Source organism: Ochotona princeps, chromosome 9 (genome assembly GCF_030435755.1).
Source record: "Ochotona princeps isolate mOchPri1 chromosome 9, mOchPri1.hap1, whole genome shotgun sequence".
Taxonomy (NCBI): Eukaryota; Metazoa; Chordata; class Mammalia; order Lagomorpha; family Ochotonidae; genus Ochotona; species Ochotona princeps.
In genome coordinates this window covers 79,211,740-79,236,160 of record NC_080840.1, presented here as the reverse complement: position 1 = coordinate 79,236,160, position 24,421 = coordinate 79,211,740, and the positions used below count along the sequence as shown (strand labels likewise).

General features: G+C 45.1%; 1 protein-coding gene across 1 annotated transcript in view; it reads right to left on the bottom strand.

The window, feature by feature from the left end:
- Positions 1-1,859: 1,859 nt before the first annotated feature.
- Positions 1,860-24,421, bottom strand: part of LOC101518759 (zinc finger protein 260-like) — a 33,253-nt gene continuing 10,691 nt past the window's right edge. The window contains exon 6 of the mRNA XM_058668425.1: positions 1,860-2,058. Within this exon, the coding sequence (XP_058524408.1) occupies positions 1,860-2,058 (199 nt within the window). The remainder of the gene's footprint in view (positions 2,059-24,421) is intronic.

Below are 24,421 nucleotides of genomic sequence, written 5' to 3'. Positions count from 1 at the left end.
GTTTGGCTGTTGTCTTAGCAGGCTGCCTAAGAACTTACTGAACCTAGTTAGCAGCTTTAGTTATCAATAAGATGAAAATAACTTAAAAGGAGATGTTAAAATGCTGTTGTTTTCTGACAAGGGATCAAACTTCCATTTCAATTCTACTGCTTTAAGCAGGATAAGTACTTAGAAGATGTACACAATACAGACAATTTTACCACACATTCTGTAAGTATTGATTGTCTTCCTGTAAGGCAAAATCTCACAAATACTTCTTCATAAATAAGGACACACGTAACTTATAACCAGAATCAATTTTGTGATTATAGCATATTCTACTAAACATAAATCTAAATATACATTCTCTGTAACCATGTAAATGTCCATTACTTTAATAGAATATCAGAAGCAACCAATTTCACATAATTTCATAACAATATGAGGTTATAATTGAAATTATTTCAAAAAGCAATTAAATTATTCAAATTTTGTCTCTATCTTTGAGAGTTCATGGATCCTATGGAATTCCCAAAGTCAGGAGCCTTGGTTCAGAAGTTTGAACAATTTGGAGATTCAAATAAGTTGGTTAAATGTTCATTTAACTGAGCATGTATTAGGGTCCAGGCTAGAGCCCACTGGGACGTAAGGGTGCAAGCTATTCAACTCCCAGAAAATGACAATGAGTCTCACTGGTAATGCAAAAAGCAAACAGTTTATTGTGCCAGCATGCTGAGGTCAGACTGTACCTGGGGCATGCAGGCCAGTCAAGCAGATGTCGGACCATGAACAAGCGAAAGGCAGAAGATTTTATAGGCCATTTTTGGCTAGGACAAACATTAATAGTAACAACCTTAGACATGTTAATTTTTATGATCTTCTGGTGCAATCAGTCTGTTCCATTCCCACACCCATTATATTTATGACTCATCCCATTCTTACACCCTTATTTTCCTCCTGTTCCTGGGAACAGAGAAGAATTGCACCTCCCTCTGCCCTCCTGTACCTGGGTTAATTGATGGATCACAAGGTTGCAGGGCAGCAAGGAAAAGATTCATCGCTAGAGTGGATTCTTCCCAGAGTCCAGGCGCCTCCTGTCCTAGCAAAATAGCAGTTTCTTGGCTCAAAGGAACATCACACTGCCCAGCAATAACATTCCATTCTAACATTTTTCCCACACTCTAACACTGCTAACAAGTAGGTCAGATTTGATGACAAAGGGATGATAATCTCTCAGGCTAGAACGAGTTAAATTAACACAAGCCTATCCCCAGTACAGTGGTGGTGAAGAGCTTACTCCCACCAGATCATGCTAAATATACATATCAATGCCTAGGAGCTAAGCTGTGCCTTACAAGCTACACCTGGGAGCAGAGGGAGTTTTCACACACGCATATGCTAAGCTAACTGGTAACATTCTACTCACAGTCCCTTGAATTCAGAACTCAGGTGGAAAGGGCACCTTCCAACTCCTCGGATTTTGGAACTCGGGCAAAAGGGGTGGGTGTGTTGTGCTGGCACCGGCGTCAGGGTAGCTGGATGGATTCAGCTCCTCCGCTAGCTGGCAGACGGCTGGGCGGCAAGCAAGCAGGGCTCTCCTAACAGGGGCACAGCCAGCCAGGTGAACCTAGGTGGGGCTTTCTGGACCACGGTACAGCCAGGCACCACAGGTGGGCAGCGAGCAGATGGAGGTGGGGCCATGGTCTCAGCGCTTTTGGTAGTAATTGGTCATGACTTGGAACAGTGTTACAGCTCTGCGGCACTGGCCAATGGCGGGCCGGTCCGCCTACAGCTCTGCAGGGGCCTTCTCTTCTCTGGATCCGCGTTACAACTCTACAGCCAGGGACGACCTATGGCCGTCCCTACCCCTGTGGTCATGGTCACCATCGCTGTTTCCTCCGCTGCTTCTCTTCTTGCCGCTGCTGCCGCCTTCTGCTGCTACCACCTCCGCTGCAGCCACCCCCTATGTAGGTGCCGCCGCGGCCCACTGTGGTCACAGTCAACACCACTGTGCCACCACAGCCGCCTCCGCCACAGCTGCCCCCGCCTGCAGGGTTGGCATCATCGCTGCTGCCGCTGCTTCCCAGAAGGATCACCAGGAGTCAGAGGTCGTCAGGAGTGTTTATTTGAGCATGCCCAGGTCCCCGAGGAAGAAGACCCCGAGTCTCCAAATCTTAGGGTTTTTATACAAAAATCAGCCAATCAGAGGGTTAGGTTTTAGTATCCTTTATTTGTATGGGACCTTTACACTATTGGTTAGTTCAAAGGGTTGGTGGGGCTTCCTATCGGGGTGATGGGACAAGTATCACGTAGGCAGGTCAGTCCCCTCAGGGTACCTGGGCAACTGCCCCTAAATTGTCAGGCCTGAGGTCACACAGCCTCTTAGCAGAGCAAGTAAAGCAGGGGTTGCAGAAGCAGGAATACAGTAATTAGCACCGAGCAGGGGCGAATGATTAGATTTTTTTCAACTGCACATTCCTCAGGTGGTCCTTCTAACCTGGTATTTGGGAGAGGACACTGGCCCTAACCTCTCAAGCTCAGATCAACCACTTTACACTCCGTGGAATCTGGAACCCAGTTAGAATGTCACTCTCAAACCCATCGGACTCGGATTCCAGGCAGGCATGTCCGTTTGGCTCACAACTTGGGAGAGGACATAGGCCCTGACCCATCACACTAGGAACAACTAACTGACTTACAGATCCTTTGAATGCAGAAACCAGTTAGAAGGTCACCCCCAGGCCTCGCAGCATGTACAAGTGGCTAAATTCTTCACCTTCAATGCGCCAGGATTCCATATGGGCACTGGTTCTAATCCTGGCAACTCCACTTGCCATCCAGCTCTCTGCTTGTGGCCTGGGAAAGCAGTCAAGGATGGCCCAAAGCCTTGGGACCCTGTACCTGTATGGGAGACCTGGAGGAAGTTTCTATCTCCTGGTTCCGAATTGGAACAACACCGGCCGTTGCGCTCACTTTGGGGCCTGAATCATTGGACGGAAGATCTTCTCTCTCTCTTCTCTATATGTCTGACTTTGTAATAAAAATTAATTAATCATAAAAAAAAAGAAGGTCACCCCCAAACCATCAGACTCAGAACTCTGGCAAGCGGGTCCATACAGAGCAAAACTTGGGAGAGGACACAGACTCTGAACCATCAGGTTAAGCACTTGGACCCAGGGACATCAAACTTTGAAGACCCCAGTCGTCACCTAGAGATCCCAGCTGACAGAGCTTACTTAGGCATTTTCCTAGATGCTATGTCAGTTATTGATGCCCAAACTATCCTCCGGAGATGTTCGGCCATTCCTCTTGCTCAGAAAATTAATTTGGAGCAACGTTCTCTCGCTGTTCATGTTGAACTTTAGGAGTGTCACTCATAGGTTAAAATTTATTTTCATTATTTTATTTTATCTGTAACAATCTTTACATAGTTAATTAGGGCACAAAGATTCAAGGGCTACAGGAAAGTTGGTAAGACTATTATTCCCACATTTTTTTTCTAGCATCTGTGGTAAATGGGGAGGTAAAGGGAGAATCCCCACCCAGTCTCTTACAAATCCCAGGTACCGGATGTGGGGCATGCTCCTACGGTCTTGCTCAAGTGGTTTTGATAGTTCAACAGCTATGAATTGAGGTCAGTCTCACCATTTCCAGCATGAAGAAATCACTGCATAATTTGCTGGTTGACAGTCCATCTTAGAGTCTCCGTTTGCACTGTTTTTCACTGCCAACATATGGCTCAGGTAGTTGATCTATTTGTTCTGTCTTCTGTCTTTTCATGGTTAAGGTACTGAATCTGGCAGTTTGATTGGGGGGATCCCAAAAGAAACTGTCTGAGGTGAACTGAGACCAGGTTCTTGTGTGTACTTGCAAAGGAAAACGTTCCCAGTACTGTCTATCACCCCAAGAAGCTGGTGGTTGAAATTGCTAGGTCGGTTCTGTTTCCAACACTCTTTTCCATATGAACCAAAGGGTGTTGCAGTCCAGCCTAATTCTGCCTAGCACATACTCGGCCCTCACATAAATCAGTGGGAGCTACAGTCTGGTCGGAGCCACCCACAATAACCCCACCAGGCCCACCCCCTACTTTGGTTCCCAGCGTGCCAATATGTGCAGCAGACTAGTACAGTCTGTTCCACATCCCATTGAGCTCTCCTACATGTCAGTGGGCATTGAAGCCTAGTTCAATCCATTCAGCTCCACTATCCAACTGACACATATGCTGCTGGGTGCCCTTCTGTCTAGCCATCCCAGTGCCTGTCCTAGTTTTTGTGCCCTCCAGTGGGAGTGGTAACCCAAGAGGGAGGAGCCCACTATTTCCCTCCCAGGCCTCTTCCACTCTCAGACCATGCACTTTCCAGATGGTTCTGCAGTTTAACTTGACAGAATTAGCCCCCAGTGCCAGCTTCTGCCAGCTGATGCTGCAGCAAAGCCCAAAAACCAACCCTCACCCACTCTAATTTATGCTTGCACCAGGAGGAACAATCAGCCCAGCCTGGCTTTTCCCTGATCTAGCACACATGAGGCCCACAGGTGTGTAGCCCTGCCTAGTTTGGTCTGACCCCTTCCCAGCTCATGCTTTCCAATGGGAGTAGCTGTCCAGCAGGGGAGCCAACCCCACATTCCTCCCACCAGCTCTGCTTCCTCCCTCCTAGCTTCTCACATGTGATTTGGGTGCTGCGGCCACATCTGGTATAGATCACCTCACCTTGGCATTCTGTAATGTGTACCAGTTTTTGTTGCAACCAAATCTGGCTCAACCCACACTCTGTTCTGGTGCTCAGATTCTCCAGTAGATGATATGAACTTGTTCAGCCTGGTGTGCCTCTGACCCATGCCAAATGTATGCCTGTGGGTAACTTTCCATGGCCTGTTCTGAGCCTTTTCCTATCATGTTTCTCGCATTAAACTGCAGGGACTGTATCCTGTCAGAGGAGTTGTCAAGGATCATGCATCAGAACCTCTCCCAATGCCAGATTTCCTGCATACCAGAAGGTCGATTAGTCAGCCCTACTCAGTTCACCTCTTGTCCTAGCAGGAACAGTGGTTTTCGTGACTGGCATTCAACCCAATCTGGTTCTTACTGTAAGATGTTTCATCCCAACCACATCTAGTACATACCCACATACAGCTTACACATGGCTCAGTAGGGGTTGAGACCTAGCCTAGTCCGTCCAACATCTACCCTGGTCCTTCAGGACACCAGACAGTGTTGGAGTCTGGCCCAGCATGGAGCATCCAGTCCCAGTCCACACTTGTGACAAGGCAAACTACAACCGTTTCCTGATCAGAACCCAGCCCCAGTTCCAGCCCACGCACTTCTTGTTGGGAACCTCAGGCCAGCTGAGGTGTCCGCTTAGCTCCCCAACCAGGCCTGTTCCCATCCATAGATCACATGCATGCCAGTGGGGTGTCCGCTTAGCTCCCCAACCAGGCCTGTTCCCAGCCATAGATCACATGTATGCCAGTGGTTGCTCTGACTCAGCTTGTCACAGCACCTCACCTGTCCCGACTCCTGCATTAAACACTGTGGCTTAGCGTCCCTGGCTAATGCAGACCAGTAAGTGAAAGAGCTTAGCTCAGCATGACCTGTGCTCCATCTTGATCTCTATTTTTGCGTGTGAGCTGAAGTTTGCTCAGCCATACCCAATCCATCCCATTCCGTTACCAATTCACACATTGGCCAGCTGTTGAAGCTGCTTTGTCCAGCTTGTTCAACCCCCAGGTCTGGAACATGTGTTCACCATCAGAAGCTATGACCCACCTGGGGAGTTTCCCAAGTTCCTCCATTTGACCAACTCCCAGACCCAGTTCTCATACATGCCAATGGGTTTTAGGCCACTGCCACACATAGTCTGGCCTTCCATTTGGTCTTGTGTTAAATTGGAGAACTTTGCAGCCTGGCCCACCCCACACCCTATTTAGAATGCACATTTAGGTGCTGCTGCCTAGACCTTTCCAGACTATTGTTGGTTCCTTCCCTTATGAGTGATGGCAGGCTCCTTGGTCACACCTAGCTTAGTCCATCACCACCCCAACTCTTGAGCTGACCAGTGGAGCTAGAATTTCCACAGGATTTGGCCCACACATCCCCCACAGAATTTACCCCCAGATATGGTTTTCTCATGTGTTCGTTAATGTCATGGTTCTGCCTAATGTGACCCATCTCCTGATCCATCATCATGTCAGATAATAGCATATTATCCTGCTAGACTAGCCCCTAGCCTTAGCTTTTGCATGGACTGGTGTTCGATGGTCAGCATTGTTCAGTGATTACAAGTTCTACACAGGATTCAAAGGAGTTTGATATGTCAGTCTGACCCATGAAGATTATCTTGTCCCTCTCCTCTAACCTACCAGGTCTCAGTACCCTCACTTACCTTCAAAGGAAAAGTTACTCTGTCATTGGGAATCTTTAGGATGGATTCACATCCCAGAAGCACAGTGGACTCAAGAGGGAGCTACCTAAGCAGCAATTCAAAGCCCCAAACCCCAAAACTGGCTGACCGGTGATAGCTCACCATGTGCACACGATGGCGGGAATCACGGCTCTGAGCATGAAGAGGTCCCCGGACTGGCACCCAGCAGTAGCCAGCAGGCTGCTGGAAGTGTTTTTTTTTTTTAAGATTTATTTATTTATATTACAAAGTCAGATATATATAGACAGGAGAAGAGACAGAGAGGAAGATCTTTCTTCTGATGATTCACTCTCCAAATGACAGCAACAGCCGGTGTTGTTCCAATCAGGAGCCAGGAACTTCCTCCAGGTCTTCCACATGGGTGCAGGGTCCCAAGGCTTTGGGCCAGCCTTGACTGCTTTCCCAGGCCACAAGCAGAGAGCTGGATGGCAAGTGGAGTTGCCGGGATTAGAACCGGCACACATATGGGATCCCAGTGTGTTCAAGGTGAGGACTTTAGCAGCTAGTCCATGCCGCCAGACCCAGGCTGCTGGAAGTTTTAACCCCCAGACCCCGAGGTCGCCCCGTCCCCAGTCCCATTCACCATGCCATGATGGAAATGTGCGGGGCATGGGCCCACCTTGTTCTTCAGACTTCCTCCTTCTGTGCACTCACTATGAAGAAAACAGCTTCTGGAGCTCAGGCAGGCCGGGGAACAGCTCTCAGTGTGTATGTGGTGGCTAGAATCAGGTATCCAAGCATGAAGGCAGCTCCGGCCTGGCACCCACCCATAGGTTCAATTTAATTCAGATAATAAGAACTCTCACAAAATTCTCACAGTTCCAGATTTTGCAGCTAATTTAACTATTTCACAGCTCAAGTTTTTGTAACCAATTTAACTACCTAAGCATTTAACTTATACATGGAAGACACAAAGACATTCAACAGTTTAAAGACAGGGAGACTCAGTTAACAACGTAGGCCTACTAAAGCAAAAATCGTTTGGAGTACACATACCCACTCCTCCTTAGGCAAAAGTTGCCTTACCAGGATAGGTCTTCCAGCCCACTCACCAGGCACAAACACTTAACCCATTCAGAGCTTTCTGCCCCCATATTGGGTGCAAAGAAAAATTCAGCTGAAAAAGGTAATAGGTTAAAATGAAAAAGGAAAAATAAGACAGAATTAGCTGGCAAAGAAAAGTAGAAAAGTTAGGTGACACCGCACACCCCAGGTCTTGGTCCTGGTTGAGCCCGCAAATGTTCTCCTGGATTTTTGAGATCCCCAGAAAAGCATCGAGTCTGAAGTCAGTGTTAAGGCATAAAGGCAGTTTATTCAGTTTAACCTAGGTCTCCCAGCCACCTCCCCCAGCAGCAGGGTTGGCTGAGGCAGGGGCAGCTGCAGCCAAGGTTGCAACAGGAGCAGCATTGCAGAAAAAGAGAGCAAAACAAGGGCCAAAGTTAAACAGCATAGAGTTCTTATACATCTCAGGACAATTCCATATAATTATACAGTCATGATTGGTCAGTTTTAGCTGTTAACTTTCAAAATGAGCAAGTTGGCAGGCTTGTAATGGTAGGTGGGAAGCAAGCAGCTTTCAAAAGGTACAAATTGATTGTCTATAGGGTGATGATTCTTATCAAACACCAGGGACCTCCTTCCTGAGGAATGGTCTACCTACATGACCTGCCAGGTGTCCTGCTGGGTGTGACATAGACTGTCAGGCCAAGAGTTCACACAGCCCACATCCAAGCAATTAAGGCAGAATCACAAAAGCAGAAAACATCTAGATTCTTCAGAAACGTGTGACCAAGAGAGCGAGTCTCTCCCTATCATGGGCCTTTATGGGGGCTTTCGAGGGGAGTGGTTACAAAAAAAATGCAATACCACCCCCTCTCAGTTCCAGGCGATGATAGGTGAGTGTCACAGGTGGGCAGAAGGGATAGCCTGGATGGTGTGGGGATGTGGCTTTCATGGTTGTGACGCTGAACTGGCTGTCTAGCCCATAATATTGGGAGAAGGAAGCCACAAGTCTCAGCCTTTTTTCTGGGTGCGGTGGTAGACATTATTGACCATTGTAAATAAGTTTCTTTCTCTTTGCCCTTGGGGTGACTCATGTGAACACCTTCCCGAGAGAGTGTATATATAAAAAAAAAAAAAAAAAAACACTGTTTCCAGCATTTTCTTGAGTCTTTACTCCTTTGGAGTGCCATGCTTCCTCTGGGGCAGGAATCACTTTGATTTCTATTTTTAAATAAATCCTGCTTTGCAAACTAGAGTTGTCCACATGAGAATTCTCCCCTGTGAAACAATGAAAGATGCTGCTGCAGTGTTTTGTTTGAATTACCTGCAAATCTAACCTGTCTTGCCCTGGAGCAGCAGAAATTCTGAAGGGGTGGGCAGGTTAGAGGTGAGTATTGGGGCTTCCCAGCTGGCCTGGCCCTGGAGGAGCTTGCAGGCAGGCTACAGATGTGGGACATCCCACTGGAAGAATAATTGAGGTGACAGGGTGGGTGTGTTGTGTGGTGGGGGACTCCAGACATGCAGGCTCTGGCCTCAGGGCCATCAGCAGAAGGGAACCATCACAGGAGTGATTGGCAAATGCACTGCCTACTGAAGCAGCAATATCACTGCCTGAGCTGGAATGGTTTTCAAGTGGTGGAAGGTGGACATTGTGGCAGTGCTCTCATAGGCTAGAAGTGAGCTGATGATGTGCACTGAGCCTGGTCCTGCCTGGGTAAGTGGAGCAATGGAGGGGGCATGCTAGAGGAATATCTTCCCCTCAGGCACAATTCAGTCTGGCTCTGAAGTGGATGACTATGGTGCCGTTGGAGCAGGGACACTGCCCAAGATGTCTTGGCTATGAAGCAGATGTCAGGTCGACAACAGGCACAGAGTGCACTGGCTTGTCAAGCTTGGCCCTGGAATAGCTGTTGGAGGGCACCTTGGGCCCTTGGCTCACTGTAGTAACCCCTAGGTGCTGGAGTGCATGATGTGTGTGCTGAGGATACGTGAGGGTATCAGCTAAGCCCTCTTGGCCCAGGAGTGGACTGTGGGCCGTGTGGAGTAGGTGTTTGAGCATACCTGGACAGGGAACAGCTGGCAGGTCTGTGGAACCCCATAGGGTTACTTACATGCTGGTGAAGAAGTAACCAACAGAATGAGAGAAAAATTTAGAACACTACACAAGTGATAGGGGACTAATATCCAGGATATACAAAGAGTTTCAGAAACCTAGGGACAGTAAAAAAATAAATAAATAAAAGACTTCAAATAATGTGCAATGCAAATGAACAGACATTGTGCAAAAGAACAGATCCAAATGACTGACAAACATATGAAAATATGCTCAGATTCCCTAATCATCAGAGAGATAAAAATGAAAACCATATTGAGGTACCACCTAACTCCAGGGAGACCAGCCTAAATTCAGAACTCCATTAATAGTACCTGCTGGGGTGAATGTGGGGAGAAAGATACCCTTATTTCACTGCTGGTGGGAATATAGAGTGTACAACCATTGTGGAAATCAAAATGGAGTGTGCTTGGAGAATTGCAAATAAATCTGCCATGTGGGGAAAAGGGTGCAGACATATTCGAGATGACAGAGAAACATTACACAGGGTAAAAAACAAACAGCAGATTACAGAAAAACATAGGGGTCAGGCAGTCAACAAGCAGGTATCTGGAGACCCCCTGAAAACAGAGATGAGGCAACGGTGTTGGAGTGGTGTTACAGGGAACAGAAAACCTACCAGCCACAGGTGAACTGTGATATAGACTCCAACAATACCCAGGGATCCAGAGGTAGCCATAGAATCAGCGCTCCCGGTAGCCAAGTGGGAGCTTGGGTCTGCTCCTAGAGCTCCAGAGGTGAAGGTAGGCTGAAACTGGCATATTCTACCTAATAATTTGGCCCAGCAATGAACGAAAAGGGAGCTGTGTACTCCTCAGGGCAGATTGGTGGCAGGTTGGAGCTAACAGAACAGGGATCAAACACTGGAGTGGGCAAGTTTCCAACTAATCACACCCAGCTGATCCAACATTGAGGATAGCACTAGCTTATCATCCTATGTGATCTGTGTGGTCCCCAGATCAGAAGGCCAACAGCACCAGCTCCCTGGCAGTGCCCCCTGAGTACCATCTTGTGTGTTTTGATAACAGAGCCCACTGGGCGTCATCTTGTGTTTAGATAAGATCAGTGCTGCAGACAAACCAGTTATCTGGGATAGTTGGCGTCTTCCTAAGAAAACTGATTGAATTTAAAAATTGATTTGTAGATTTCTTGGTAATATATCTTAGAAATTCAAACTAAGGAGCAAAAATGCACCAAACAGGATTGCAATGTCAAAAGCTAAGAGACGAGACAGAGGCACAATAAATGTTACCAAAGACTCCTCAGTAAAGCAATAAAAGCGTCTACTACCCTCAGAATTAACTAAGGCAGACATTACTGAAGACTCCGCAATAAAGCAGCAAAAGCCTCAGTCACCATTAGAGTTAACTCAGGAAGATATTGAAAAGATCAGGGAGACAGAATTCAGGAAACTTAGTATAAAGCTTTTGACCAACACTGAAAACCATATAATACAAGAGTTCAAAGAATTTAAAGAATTTGTCACACAGGAAATGAATTAAACGAAAGCTTACATTTCAGAAGTTAAAAACACAGTGGAGCAAGAATTGGAAGGTATTTCCTGTCACCAGGAGAAACAAACAAACAAACAAACAAACAAAAAAGCTACAATAGAGCCAGGTCAAGGTAAAAAATTATCCAAGAATTTTAAAATAAAATTAACAGGCCCAAAATTTCCCTAATCTAGAGAAAGAATTGGGAACCAGCATCCAGGAGGGGCACGGTTCTCCCAACAGAGTTGATCACCATGATGCAAGATAATCAAGCTCTCCTCAGTTGAACATAAGCAAAAAAAATCTAATGTGCACGTGGAAAAATCAAGTGACCAATAGAAGAACTCGAATCAAACTCACAGCTGACCTCTCAGAGGAAACACTGCAGTTGAGAAGATAATGGAGTGACATATTCCAGATTCTAGAAGGGACAAAAATGTCAGCTCAGATTAACGTATCCTACAAAGCTCTCCTTTGTCTTTTAAAATGAAAAAAAAAAAACTTCTTCCACAGTAAAGAAAAACTCCAAATATTTGAAATCTCTATACTTGCCCTACAGCTGATATTCAAAGATGTTCTAGTGAAAGAATTTTGCCAAACATTTTTACCAAACATTTAAAAAAGAGATTACCCCAATCTTCCACAAACTTTTCAAAATAATAGAGAGGCAATTCTTCCAAAATATTATGAAGCCATTATCACCTTAATACCAAAGCCAGATAGAAACAAAACAAAAACAGTTAACTACAGATCAATATCCTTAATGAACACAGACAAAAATTCTCAACAAAATACTAGCCAACAGGATCCAACAGTTCTTCAGGCAGTTCATTCTCATAGATCAGGTGGGATACATCCCAGGTGTGCAGGGATGGTTGACCATTCACAAATCAATAACTGTGATACATCATATTAATGGAATGAAATGTAAAAAACATATGGTCATCTCAATAGATGCAGAGAAGGCATTTGTTAAAGTGCAACACCTCGTCATGTTAAAAACCCTAAGCAAGATAGGCATAGATGGAACATTCTACAGCACAATCAAAGCAATTTATGAAAAACCCTAATATAAGCAGCACTCTTAATGGGGAAAGATTGGAAGCCTTCCCACTAAAATCTGGAGCTAGATATGGATAGCCACTGTCACCACTATTCCTCAATATAGCATTGGAAAACTTTGCCAGAACAATTAGGCAAGAAAGGTAGTTAAAGGATTCCAAATTCCAAATGAGGAACTGGAGTTACCTCTATTTGCACACAGCATAATTCTCTACATAGGAGAATCAAAATACTCAGTGAAGACACTATCGAAACTCATACGAGAGTATGGCATGGTACCAGGATACAAAATTAATGAAAATAAATCAAGGGCACTAGTGCACACAAATCTTCATTAACAAGAAATTTTAAGTACAGGACCTGGCGCGATAGCATAGTGGTAAAAGTAGTCACCTTGAATTAGCCAGGATCCAATATTGATGCCAATTACAATGCTGGTAGTCCTGCTTCCCTTTCAGCCTCCAGCCTGTGGACTTGGAATGCAATCAAAGACAGCCCAAAGCTTTGGGACCCTGCACACGCATGGCAGACCTTGGGAGAAGCTCCTACTTCCTGGTTTCAGATGTGCTCAGCTCCAGCCATTGCAGCCACTTGGAGAGTGAACAATTGGACAGAAAATTTTCTTCTCTGTCACTCCTTCTCTCTGTATGTCCACCTTTCCTATAATATATATTAAAAAAAATCAAACAAGAAAGAAATTGTAAGTAGAGTCCCCTTTAATATAATGGAGAAGAATCCTAAATAACTAGGTGTTAAGTTATAAAATATGCGAAAGACCTCTACGATGAATACTATAAACCATTAAAAAAGGAAATAGAAGAAATCTTTGGAACATGGAGAAACTTAACATGTTTCTTCATTGGCAAGTAAACATAATCAAAATTGCCATATTACCAAAAGTAACATACAGGTTTGATGCAATCCCAGAGGGCACATCTCCTTGATGTTTATTTTTCTAAAGTTAACTGTTTCTCCAAGGACTAAGAGAAAATAGAAAGTATTAAGTCCACAACTGCCTTCCCAGGCAGAGAGCTGGAATGCAAATGAAATAACCAGGATACAACCTGATGCCCATATGGGATCCTGGCACTTCCGGGGGAAGATTAGCCCATTGAGCTGTGGTGCCCGGCCACCCCTTCTGTGACTTTCTGAGTGACAGCTTGTCGCAGCAGAAGTATTCAGAGCTGTGACTTTGGCAGGAACTCAGGGAGGGTGAAATGGGAGCCTGGCCTCTGGGGGGCCCTTGCCAAGCCAAGTAAGGATGTGACCCTAGGGAAATCATCCCCTCCCCCTCCCCCAAGCTTCCCCAGATTCCCGGGCAGGGTTGGGCCGGGAGAGAAGGGGTAGGGGATGTAGGGCAGTAGTGGCTTGGGTGGTTTTTGTGGTGTGGCTCTTTATCAGCACAGCTCCTGCCTGGTCTGTTTGAATTCCTAAATGCAGGTGGTAGGCAAGGTATTTGGCCTATGGCTGTCTGGGAGGCAGGGGAGGGCATGGCTCATCAGCACCCCACATCCATCTACCCAGAGGCCATCTACACACTGTGGCTCGAGGTCATTTCCAGGCACTGAACCCCTTTGTCACCTGTGTGGTTTATTACCAAAAAGACTCATCTGGCTGGAAGTTGGGACTCTCATCTGGGGCTCTCATCTGCTGGGTCATTCCCCCAAGTGCTTGTGCCAACTGACACAGCCTGCAAGCAGAGCCAAAAGCCAGAGCTCTTCCCAGGTCTTCCAGCAGGGTAGACTTTGTCCATCCCAGGTTGCCCTCCAGGGTGCATGTCAGCAGGAAGCCAGAGCCGGGAATGACACCCCAGTGTTCCGATGTGGACCGCAGGCATGCTGTACCCTTGGTTCAGTGAGCGTTGGGCATGATGATCCCTGGACTCAGTGACTTGTCTAGTTTTGTGACTCATCAGATGAAAGATCTTCCTCTCTGTCTGTCCTCTTCTCTGTATATCTGACTTTCCAATAAAAATAAATAAGTTTTTTTCATTTCTTTTTAAAAAAATTTATTAATTGATTACATTGCATTATGTGACACAGTTTCATAGGCACTTGATTTCACACCCCCAACCAACTCCCCCATAGTGGATTCCTCCACCTTGTGGCATTTCCACAGTTCAAATTCAGTTGAGATTCTTCCATTGCAAGCATCTACCAAGCTTAAAGTCCAGCATCTTATTGTCCAGCTAAGTTCAACGGCTTCCTGGGGAGACCATCTCTGGTCTGAAGGTAGAGTTGGCAGAGTATCATCCCGATCAATTAAAAGCCCTGACAAAACATCAGTAAAAATTTATAACGTTATGGAATTAGTTGACATGGTATTGAGTAACCAATATGTTAAAAGAGAAAAAAAAAAGAATGCAAGTTCTGAACATCCTGTGACTTCTATATTGACATTTCACTTATTAGTTTATATACAACCGGGTTCTATACACATTAAAATGGCTATAGCTTACTATTCAGCTGTCTCATGTCTATTTTAATTTTAGTATTTAGCAGTTTATAGCATTGAAGCATGATTTTGCTAAACCTGGCTGTTTTTCAGGTAGTCTATAACTCTAACAAGACATATGTCAACAGTTTAGGTGAACAGTTTTAAGAGGGGTGTGCAGAGAAATCTTCAATACCCCAGTGAGGAGTCGGGCCCGGCAGCGTGGCCCAGCGGCTAAAGTCCTCGCCTTGAAAGCCCCGGGATCCCATATGGGTGCCGGTTCTAATCCCGGCAGCTCCACTTCCCATCCAGCTCCCTGCTTGTGGCCTGGGAAAGCAGTCGAGGATGGCCCAAAACTTTGGGACCCAGCACCCGCGTGGGAGACCCGGAAGAGGTTCCTGGTCCCGGCATTGGATTGGTGCGTACTGGCCCGTTGCGGCTCACTTGGGGAGTGAAACATCGGATGGAATATCTTCCTCTCTGTCTCTCCTCCTCTCTGTATATCCAGCTCTCCAATAATAATAATAAAATCTTAAAAAAAAAAATACCACAGTGAGGAGTAACTAATCTTTGTGTCCCACCCAATGAGTTATAAGTGCATCCCCATTGACCGTTTCCTGTCTGTTTCTAAGCTTTCCTTGTTGTTCTCTGTCTATCTATTCTAGTTTTTTTGTTTGTTTTGAGGGGTTTGTGGAGCGATTCTGATGGTCATTACAAGAGAGGGTAGGGACCCAAAGTCAGAACCAGGCAAGGACCAGAGAAACCTCCTCTCTCTAGTCCTGAAGGAAGTTTACTGTTCTTCTGTTTCTGCGGACCACTCAGTGCTCCTGGTTTTTGTTCCGATGACCTTAGATCCTGCAAGCCAGGATTTGGGCTTCTTCCATCGCAAGTGGTAGATCCAAATGGGGATGGGTGACCTCAGAGCTCTTGGCCTCCGAAGGCACTCACTCCATTTACCTGTGATCTCCTTGGCAATTGGGATGTAGTCCTCAGTGCTCCTATTGATAGTCCTTAGTGAGGATTTAGGAGTCTTCAGGGTTGGGATACAAGCCTCCTTCTGTCTGTCTGCTCCACTCTGGGGTCCTTCCTCCTCTATGCATATGACCTCCTGCTAAGACATTGTCAAGATTGCTCCTGATTCCCCCCATATGTCTTTGTCATTTTGCTATTTTCTAATGCTGATTCAAGTCTGTTGTCTATGAGTTACCAGTTATGATACTAATATGTTATACTTCCCGTCTTCCTCACACCTTTTAGGGTGAAGTAAGAATTCTCTGCTTTCCCATCTGCATTTCTGAGTAGCGTAGGGCCTTACAAGTATATTAAGTTTTACAATTCTTTGATGTAGATCATAAGCAATCTGACTCATATTGATTGTTGGTTCATTGGTTACTTCACAATATCTTATTGCATGTGATACAGGCTGTTTGGGGTTGAAATAATATTACTGTTTTTCAGATTGACATCATTTCATAACAGCCACATCAATAACAATAACAACAACATCATCACCAACAACAGCAACAACATAGTCATTTCTAATTACTCCAGGGCCATAAAAGACCTCCATGTTTTAAAAACAGATATAGTCCTTATCTGTTTTGGAGGACCACCTCAGCCAAGGAGTTTAAGGAGGATTTTAAGTTGGAGACTGAAGTTTCTTATTCAGAGAGGTCCGTAACCGACTGTTTACCTAATATGTAGAAGTTCTGGCTCCCAGTTATGAGGGCAGCCCCTCCAAGAGCTGTGGAGCCAGCTATTCCATAACTGGGATATAGCCAATCTAACCATAACTGGTACTAGAGAAGAGGAAGCCCTCTTATTTCTGTGGGCCAGCTTTCAGTGTATTCTTCCTCCTTCTCCCAAATAGTAGCATATTTGGGGAATTATGTGAACAGGTGCACCCATTTCTGTTTTGGTGTATAAGAATCTTGTCTGTGAAAGGCAGGGGGTGATTCTTACACTACAAGCAAAGCATGATCCTTCTGCATCTACTAAGTAACTTTTTTCTTGAAGGTCCCCAAGACTGAGTTTGTACATTTGGCTGCATGAATTTTGGTAGGGGGAGTTACCAATATTAAGCTTCATTATTTAAGAAACAGGTAACTCTCCTTCAAGGTCCCCAAGAGTGAGCTTGGATTCCTTGCCCCAGCTGGCAAAGCCCCGGGCATGGGCTTACTCAGTACTTACATTGTGGATATGTTGGGGTAGTTGTTCTACAGTGCTGTGGGTGACAAAGCCTGTAAAATATGGTGGCTCAGGGTTGACACATGGCCAACAGTCCCAGAGTTGTTTCTCTTTTGAAGGCAATATAACTGTCTGGGATTCAGGGCTTCCAGGAGGCTACTGTTTTACAGCCCCAAGCACAGCAGTAATAGTCCCCAGTACCTCCACAGTGTGCATTTTCATTATCGGGGCATACATAAAACTGGGCATTAAAAAAGTTGTTGTTCCATGCCTTGCCTCCCACACCCATAGATTATTTGTGGACTATTCCAGTATTTTCCAAATAGTTGGCAGAGAACAGACCCATATGTAGGGGCTCCATAGGTGGATACCTGCTTAACTAGAGGTCCCATCCTCTGTTTCTCTTAACTCCCAAGTATAGTTAATCAATTGATGTAGGGAATGCGATATAGTCCCATCCATCCAATTTATGTTTAAGATCAACAACATCAATATTACAAACATAAGTGCTAAAGAGTTTCTTCGGTAAGTCTTATCTTCAGTGGGTCCCAAGAGTGTCTGCTCATTCTCCATTTCTAACCTGATGTGTGAGGACCTGTGACCATTGCCAGGTGCTCCACTGGGCTGGTGTTGTGTGGGTTGGTGGTCATTGCTGGCTGCTCCCTGGGGCTGGTGTTCTTTTTTATCTGGGAGTGGTGGATCCACACCTTGTTCCTGTCTACCTTAATGGCTGTTGGAGTGGTTAGGATCAAAGTGCATGGTCCTTTCCAGAGTGGTTGCAGTGCTTGAGTTTGATGTCTCTTGATCCAAACCTGGTCACCTCATTGGAAAAAAAGTGGCTGGACTGGAGGTGGCCAGAAAGCTGCCTCCAGGTCACAGATCAGTTCCTTTTGGATTTTTGGAAAATCCAAAGAATTTTCTGCAAGGAACTTAAAAGCTGATTATGCGGCCTGGCACGATAGCACTGTGGTTAAAGTCCTCACCTTGCACGCATTGGGATCCCATATGGGGGCTGGTTCTAATCCTGGTGGCCCCTGCTTTCCATCCAGCTCCCTGTCTGTGGCTTGGGAAAGCAGTTGAGGATGGTGCAAAGCCTTGGGACCCAGCACCCATGTGGGAGACCTGGAAGAAGCTCCTGGTTCCTGGCTTCAGATTGGCTAAGCTCCAGCCATTGCAGCCACTTGGGGAGTGAACCATCAGATGGAAGATCTCCCTCTACTTCTCTCTGTATATCCACCTTTCCAAGAAAAAATAAATAAATCTTAAAAAAAAAAAAAACCTAAAAATGTGACCATGACTGATAATTTGCAGGATTTCTTCTCTTATCTTGGGCAAAATGGGTGCAGGGGTCTCCCAAACATGGTCTCAAAAGAGTGAACCGTTAATGCTGGGGGTTGCTTTAAGTAGGACAAAAGGCAGCATGCCCACCCAATTTTTGCTAGTCTTTAGGGATAGTTTTATCAATATCTCCCTTAGGGTCCGATTTACTCTCTACCTGGTCAGAGCTTTGGGGTCTATAGGCACAATCTAATTTCCAATTTATCCAAAACGTTGGGCTATTCCTTGTGACACCTGGGCAATGAAATCAGGGCCTTGCCCCTTGCTACAAGCACAGTCTGGCTTCACTGGCCACCCCCTTGGTTCTAGCTCACCCAATCCATGGTCATGCTTGCTCTTCCAGGACCAGGCTGATTCATTCACTGCCCCATTGCTACATGTTAATCATTTAGTAGCATGTTATTAAACCTATTGGTGTTGTTAATTTCTTTTTTCTTCCTGATTTTTTTTGTGGTTTTTCCCTTTAAGGGGATATATAATAGCTGTGTAATGGAGACTGTCATATCTAGCAACATATCATTCGACTTCATGGCATTTTCTTTCTATTGTTGATTTTCTATCATGACTTTCATTTGAGGGTATGTGCAGTAACTGTGAAATGGAGACTAACACATAGAAGTGGGGATTCAATGTAGTATGCATCTCTACTTCCAGACAAAGATGGACTTACAATGAAATTGCTTACTATATCTTGACAATAGGATGCTGGACTCTCTGCCATTGTCCATGCCTGCAATGATGGATATATAACTGTGTACGAAGAGCTATACTTTGGTAATCATATAGAGAAAGTAGGTGGAGGTGGGAATTGGGGCTAGGATAAGGAAAATACCAGGAGCCTATGGAACTGTATCATAAATAAATAAATAAACAAATTTTGGATTAAAAAAAGAGAAAAATTTAATTAAGGAATCTGCTTACCACTATTTGTGATAACAAGGCCCACTAGAAATTAACAAATGACAAGTTCATGTGACAATCCAGTGTGAATGGAAACCCTGAGATGAAGAAATGATCATTACCCTGAAGTCTGTCTGTTAATCTGAAGACCTATGTCCCAGCTTCCTCAGCAATATAAGTTATCCTAACAGACATACAACAAACAACATGGATACACTTCACAAGTCTGCAAGCATTCATATTTCCCTGCCTTCTCTGCCCACATAACATTACTGCTAGGCCTCACACCTCCTACAACTCTTGAAAGTACACAAGTGAGCAATACAAAGCACCTTAGAATTAACATCTTTACTGTCATGCTCAAGCAGTGAACAAAGTGTAAGGAATACAGACATACAGAGGCCATGCTCAGGAGCTACCTATCCTCAGAATCTGTCTGTAGGAAGCCAAAAAGCAAGCAGGTACTGGGGAGGCCAAGAGTCAGGGTGCCAGTGCAATGGGAGTGTTGTGCTGGATTTTTGAGATTCCCCAGAAAATCATCGAGTCTGAAGTCAGTGCTAAGGCTTAAAGGTGGTTTATTAAGTTTAACCTAGGTCTCCCAAACACTTCCCCCAGCTGAGGTTGCAGCAGGAACAGCAGGGCAGAAAAAGCAAAACAAGGGCAAAGGATAAACAGCATAGGATTCTTATACATTTCAGGACAATTCCATATAATTATACAGTCACGATTGGTCAGTTTTAGCTGTTAACTTTCAAAATGAGCAAGTTGGAAGCAATCAACTTTCAAAAGGTACAAATGGATGGACTATAGGGCAATGATTCTTATCTGCCGGAGTCCAGCTCCAGCCGAGTGTTCGGAGCTTGGGAAGGGTGCGTGGAGTCGGCGATAAAGAAAGACTCAGACACTGACCCTTGATGGCTTCTTGCTATATGCTTTATTCTAAAAAAGAAGCTGTCCTTTTTATTTACTTAGACACATCACTAGCCTCTGCACAAACGTTTGATTTTTTATCTTTAACTTTAGAACTAAGACAGCATACACAGATGTTCAATTAATTTTTACTTCATGGTCAACCAGGTGCTCTTAAAGATAATTCTATAAGTTACTATAATCAGTTTCTTTAAAGCAAACTATTATTCATTCTTCAGAAATATCCATTAGGTGACAGCCAGAACTCCAAGGCCAAGGCACAGATGGTTACCTACTATTCAGTAAAACATTCCTACCTACTACATTTTATTTTCACAACTTATCTATCACTTAATGGGAAAAATACATCAAAAGAAAAGAATATAAAGATCTATGGCAAAAAGTTTTAAACATTAAATCCCCCTACGACTGCAAACCCTACAACCCCATAAACAATTAAACAATAATCAAAAGTATATCTCTGTGATGTTAGTAGAATTGCCCTATATTTCCTCTAGTTAAAAAATTATAAAAGTGGCTAAAACAGCTACATTTTCTATGCTCTAAAAGCTGCAAGGGTAGGCTAACCTTTAAGGTCACAGTAACTATATTTTTTGCCATAGCAGTTTCCACTCATACTCCCATCAATTCTGTTGGTTTGTAAAATTCTTATTAAGCCATTTCCCAGAAGGCATGCTATATGTCTGGGCCAGATTTCAGGACAATGGGTAGGCACATAACAAGGTGTCCAGAAACGGCATGGGTTTAATTGTGCTCCTGTGCGCAGTTAAAGGCCCACTCACCAAGACATTATCAGTAACATTAACTCTCAGGCTCATATTACTTGCCAAAGCCATCTCACAGGGGCAAACAATGCCTCAATAGATTACAGGATTCTTAGCGGGGTGCTTGAGTGTCCATGCAAAGGAGTGGTGAGACTGCATCAAGGTGGTCAGAGAGAAATCCACTGGGCCCTGCCAAACAGCTGGAGGCTCCCCCGGGCCCTGCCAAGCAGGGGAGCTGTTCTCTTCACACCTTCGTGCCATCTACACCTACTGCACGGTCCCCTGCACTTATCAAATACCAGGGACCTCCTTCCTGAGGAATGGTCTACCTACATGACCTGCCAGGTGTCCTGCCGGGTGGGTGTCATGTAGACTGTCAGGCCAGGAGTTCACACAGCTCTCAGCGAAGCAATTAAGGCAGAATCACAAAAGCAGAAAACATCTAGACTCTTCAGAAACATGTGACCAAGAAAGCGAGCTGCCCCTATCAAGAGCCCTTATAGGGGCTTGCGAGGGGAGTGGTTACAAAAAAATTGCAATATCTCCCCCTCTCGGTTCCGGGTGATGATAGGTGAGTGTCACAGGTGGGTAAAAGGCAACGCCGAGATGGTGTGGGGGTGTCTCTTCCAAGCTGGTGACCCTGAACTAGCTGCCTAGCCCACAACATTGGGAGAAGGAAGACACAAGGCTCACCCTTTTTTCTGGGTGAGGTGGTAGAGATTATTGCCTTTGTGATCATGGTATCTCCCCTGCCAGGTAAGTATTATTGCCCATTGTGAATAAGTTTCTTTCTCTTTGCTCTTGGGGTGACTCATGTGAACACCTCCCCAAGACGGTGCATAAAAAACCACTATTTCCACCATTTTCTTGGGTCTTTCCTCTTTTGGAGTGCCATGCTTCTGCTAAGGCAGGAATCACTTTGGTTCCTATTCTTAAATAAATCCTGCTTTGCAAACTAGAGTTGTCCACATGCAAATTCTCCCCTGTGAAGCAATAAATGATGTTGCTGCAGTGTTTTGCTTGAATTCCCTGCAAATCTAACCTGATTTGCCCAGGAGCAGTGTAAATTCAGAAGGGGCGGGCAGGTCAGAGGTGAGTGTTGGGGCTGCACAGCTGGCCTGGCCCTGGAGGAGCTTGCAGGCAGGGTATACAGGTAGGACATTCGACTGGAGGGAGTAGTGATGTGACAGGGTGGACATGATGCGGGGTAGGGGACTCCAGGGATGCAGGCTCTGTCCCTAGGGTCACAAGCAGAAGAGACCCAGCCCTGGAGCGGCTGGCAAGCACACTGCCTGTTGAAGGAGCAGGATCACTAACTGAACTGGACTTGCTTTCAAGTGGTGGAAGGTGGACAGTGTGCTAGCACTCATAGGCGAGAGGCGAGCTGATGACGGCTAGAGGAGCCTGCCCCTGGCTGGGTAAGTACAGCAATGGTGGGGGCATGTTAGAGGAATATCTTCCCCTCAAGTGCAATTCAGTCTGACCCTGAAGTGGATGACTATTGCACAATGGGCGCAGGGACACTGCCCAGGATGTCTTGGCTGTGAGGCAGATGTCAGGTGGACAACAGGCAGAGTACACTGGTTTGTCCAGCTTGGCCCTGAAATAGCTATTGGTGGGCGCCTTGGGCCCTTGGCTCACTGTAGTAATCCCCTAGGTGCTGGAGTGCATGATGTGTGTGCTGAGCATACAGGGGGTACCAGCTAACCCCTCTTGGCCCAGGAGTGAACTGTGGGCTGTGTGGAGTAGCTGTTTGAGCATGCCTAGACAGGGAACAGCTGGCAGGTCGGTTGCACCCCATAGGGTTACTTATCTGCTGTTGAAGAAGCAAGCAACAGAATGGGGAAAAAATTTAGCACACCACACAAGTGATAGGGGACTAATATCCAGGATGTACAAAGAGCTTCAGAAGCCCAGGGATAGTAAAAATAAATTAATTAATTAATAAATAAATAACTTTGAAATAATGGGCAATGCAAATGAACAGACATTGTGCAAAAGAACAGATTCAAATGGCTAACAAACATATGAAAAGATGCTCAGACTACCTAACCATCAGAGAGATAAAAATGGAAACCACATTGAGGAACCACCTAATTCCAGTGAGACTGGCCTAAATTCAGAACTCTATTAATAGTACCTGCTGGGATGAATGTGGGAAGAAAGATACGCTCATTTCACTGCTAGTGGGAATGATCCTAGGTACAACCACTGTGAAAATCAGTATGGAGTGTGCTTGGAGAATTGCAAATAAATCTGCCACATGGGGCAAAGGGTGTAGACATGTTCGAGATGACAGAGAAACATTGGACAGGGTAAAGGACAGAGAGCAGATTACAGAAAAACACAGAGGTCAGGCAGTCAACACGGAGGTACCTGGAGACCCCCTGAACAGAGGGAAGAGGTGACGGTGGTGGAACAGTGTTACAGGGTACAGAGAACCTACCACAGGTGAGCTGTGATGTGAACTCCAACAACACCCAGGGATCCAGCGGTAGCAACAGAATTAACCCTTGCGGCAGCCAGGAGGGAGCTTGGGTCTGCTCCTGAAGCTCCAGAGGTGAAGGTAGGCTGGAACTGATGTATCCTACCTAATAATTTGACCCAACAACAAACGAAAAGGGAGCTGTGTACTCCTCAGGGCAGATTATTGGCGGATTGGAGCTAACAGCACAGATATCAAACGCTGGAGTGGGCAAGTTTCCAACTAGTCACACCCAGCTGAACCCATGTTGAGGACAGCACCAGCTTACCAACCTACATAATCTGTGTGGTCCCCAGATCAGAAGGCCAACAGCACCAGTTCCCTGGCAGTGCCCCACTGGGCACCATCTTGTGTGTTTAGATATCAGTGCCCACTGGACGTCATCTTGTGTTTAGGTAAGATGAGTGCTGCAGACCAACCAGTTATCTGGACAGTTGGCATCTTCCTAAGCCAACTGATTGAACTTAAAAATTGATTTGTAGATCTCTTAGTAATATATCTTAGAAATCTACACTAAAGAGCGAAAATACACCAAACAGGATTACAATGTCAAAAGTTAAAAGAAGAGACAGAGGCACGATGAATATTACTGAAGACTCCCCAGTAAAGCAGCAAAAGCCTCTACCACCCTCAGAGTTAACTGAGGAAGACATTGAAAAATTGGGGAACACAGAATTCAGAAAACTTAGTATAAAGCTTCTGACCAACACTGAAAAGCACATAATACAAGAGTTCGAAGAATTTAAAGAATTTGTTACAGAGGAAATGAATTAAATGAAAGCAGACATTTCAGACATTAAAAATACAGTAGAGCATGAATTGGAAAATATCTCTTGTCACCAGGGGAAACAAACAAACAAAAAGCCTAGAATAGAACCAGGTCAAGGTAAAAAAAAAAAAAAAAAAATCCAAGAACATAAAAATATAATTAACAGGCCCAACATAAGAATTATGGGAGTTCCAGAAGATGCAGAGAGAGAAGTTGGCATTTAAGGATTATTCATTAAAATAATAAATATAAACTTCCCTAATCTAGAGAAAGAATTGGGAAACAGCATCCAGGTGGGGCACACTACACCCAACAAGTTGATCACCATAATACATGATAATCAAGCTCTCCTCAGTTGAACATAAGGAAAAAAAATCCGTAGATGTGCATGTGAGAAAAATCAAGTGACCTATAGAGGAACTCCAACCAAACTCACAGCTGACCTCTCAGAGGAAACACCACAGTCGAGAAGATAATGAAGCGACATATTTCAGATTCTAAAAGGGAAAAAATGTCAGCTCAGAATAACGTATCTTACAAAGCTCTC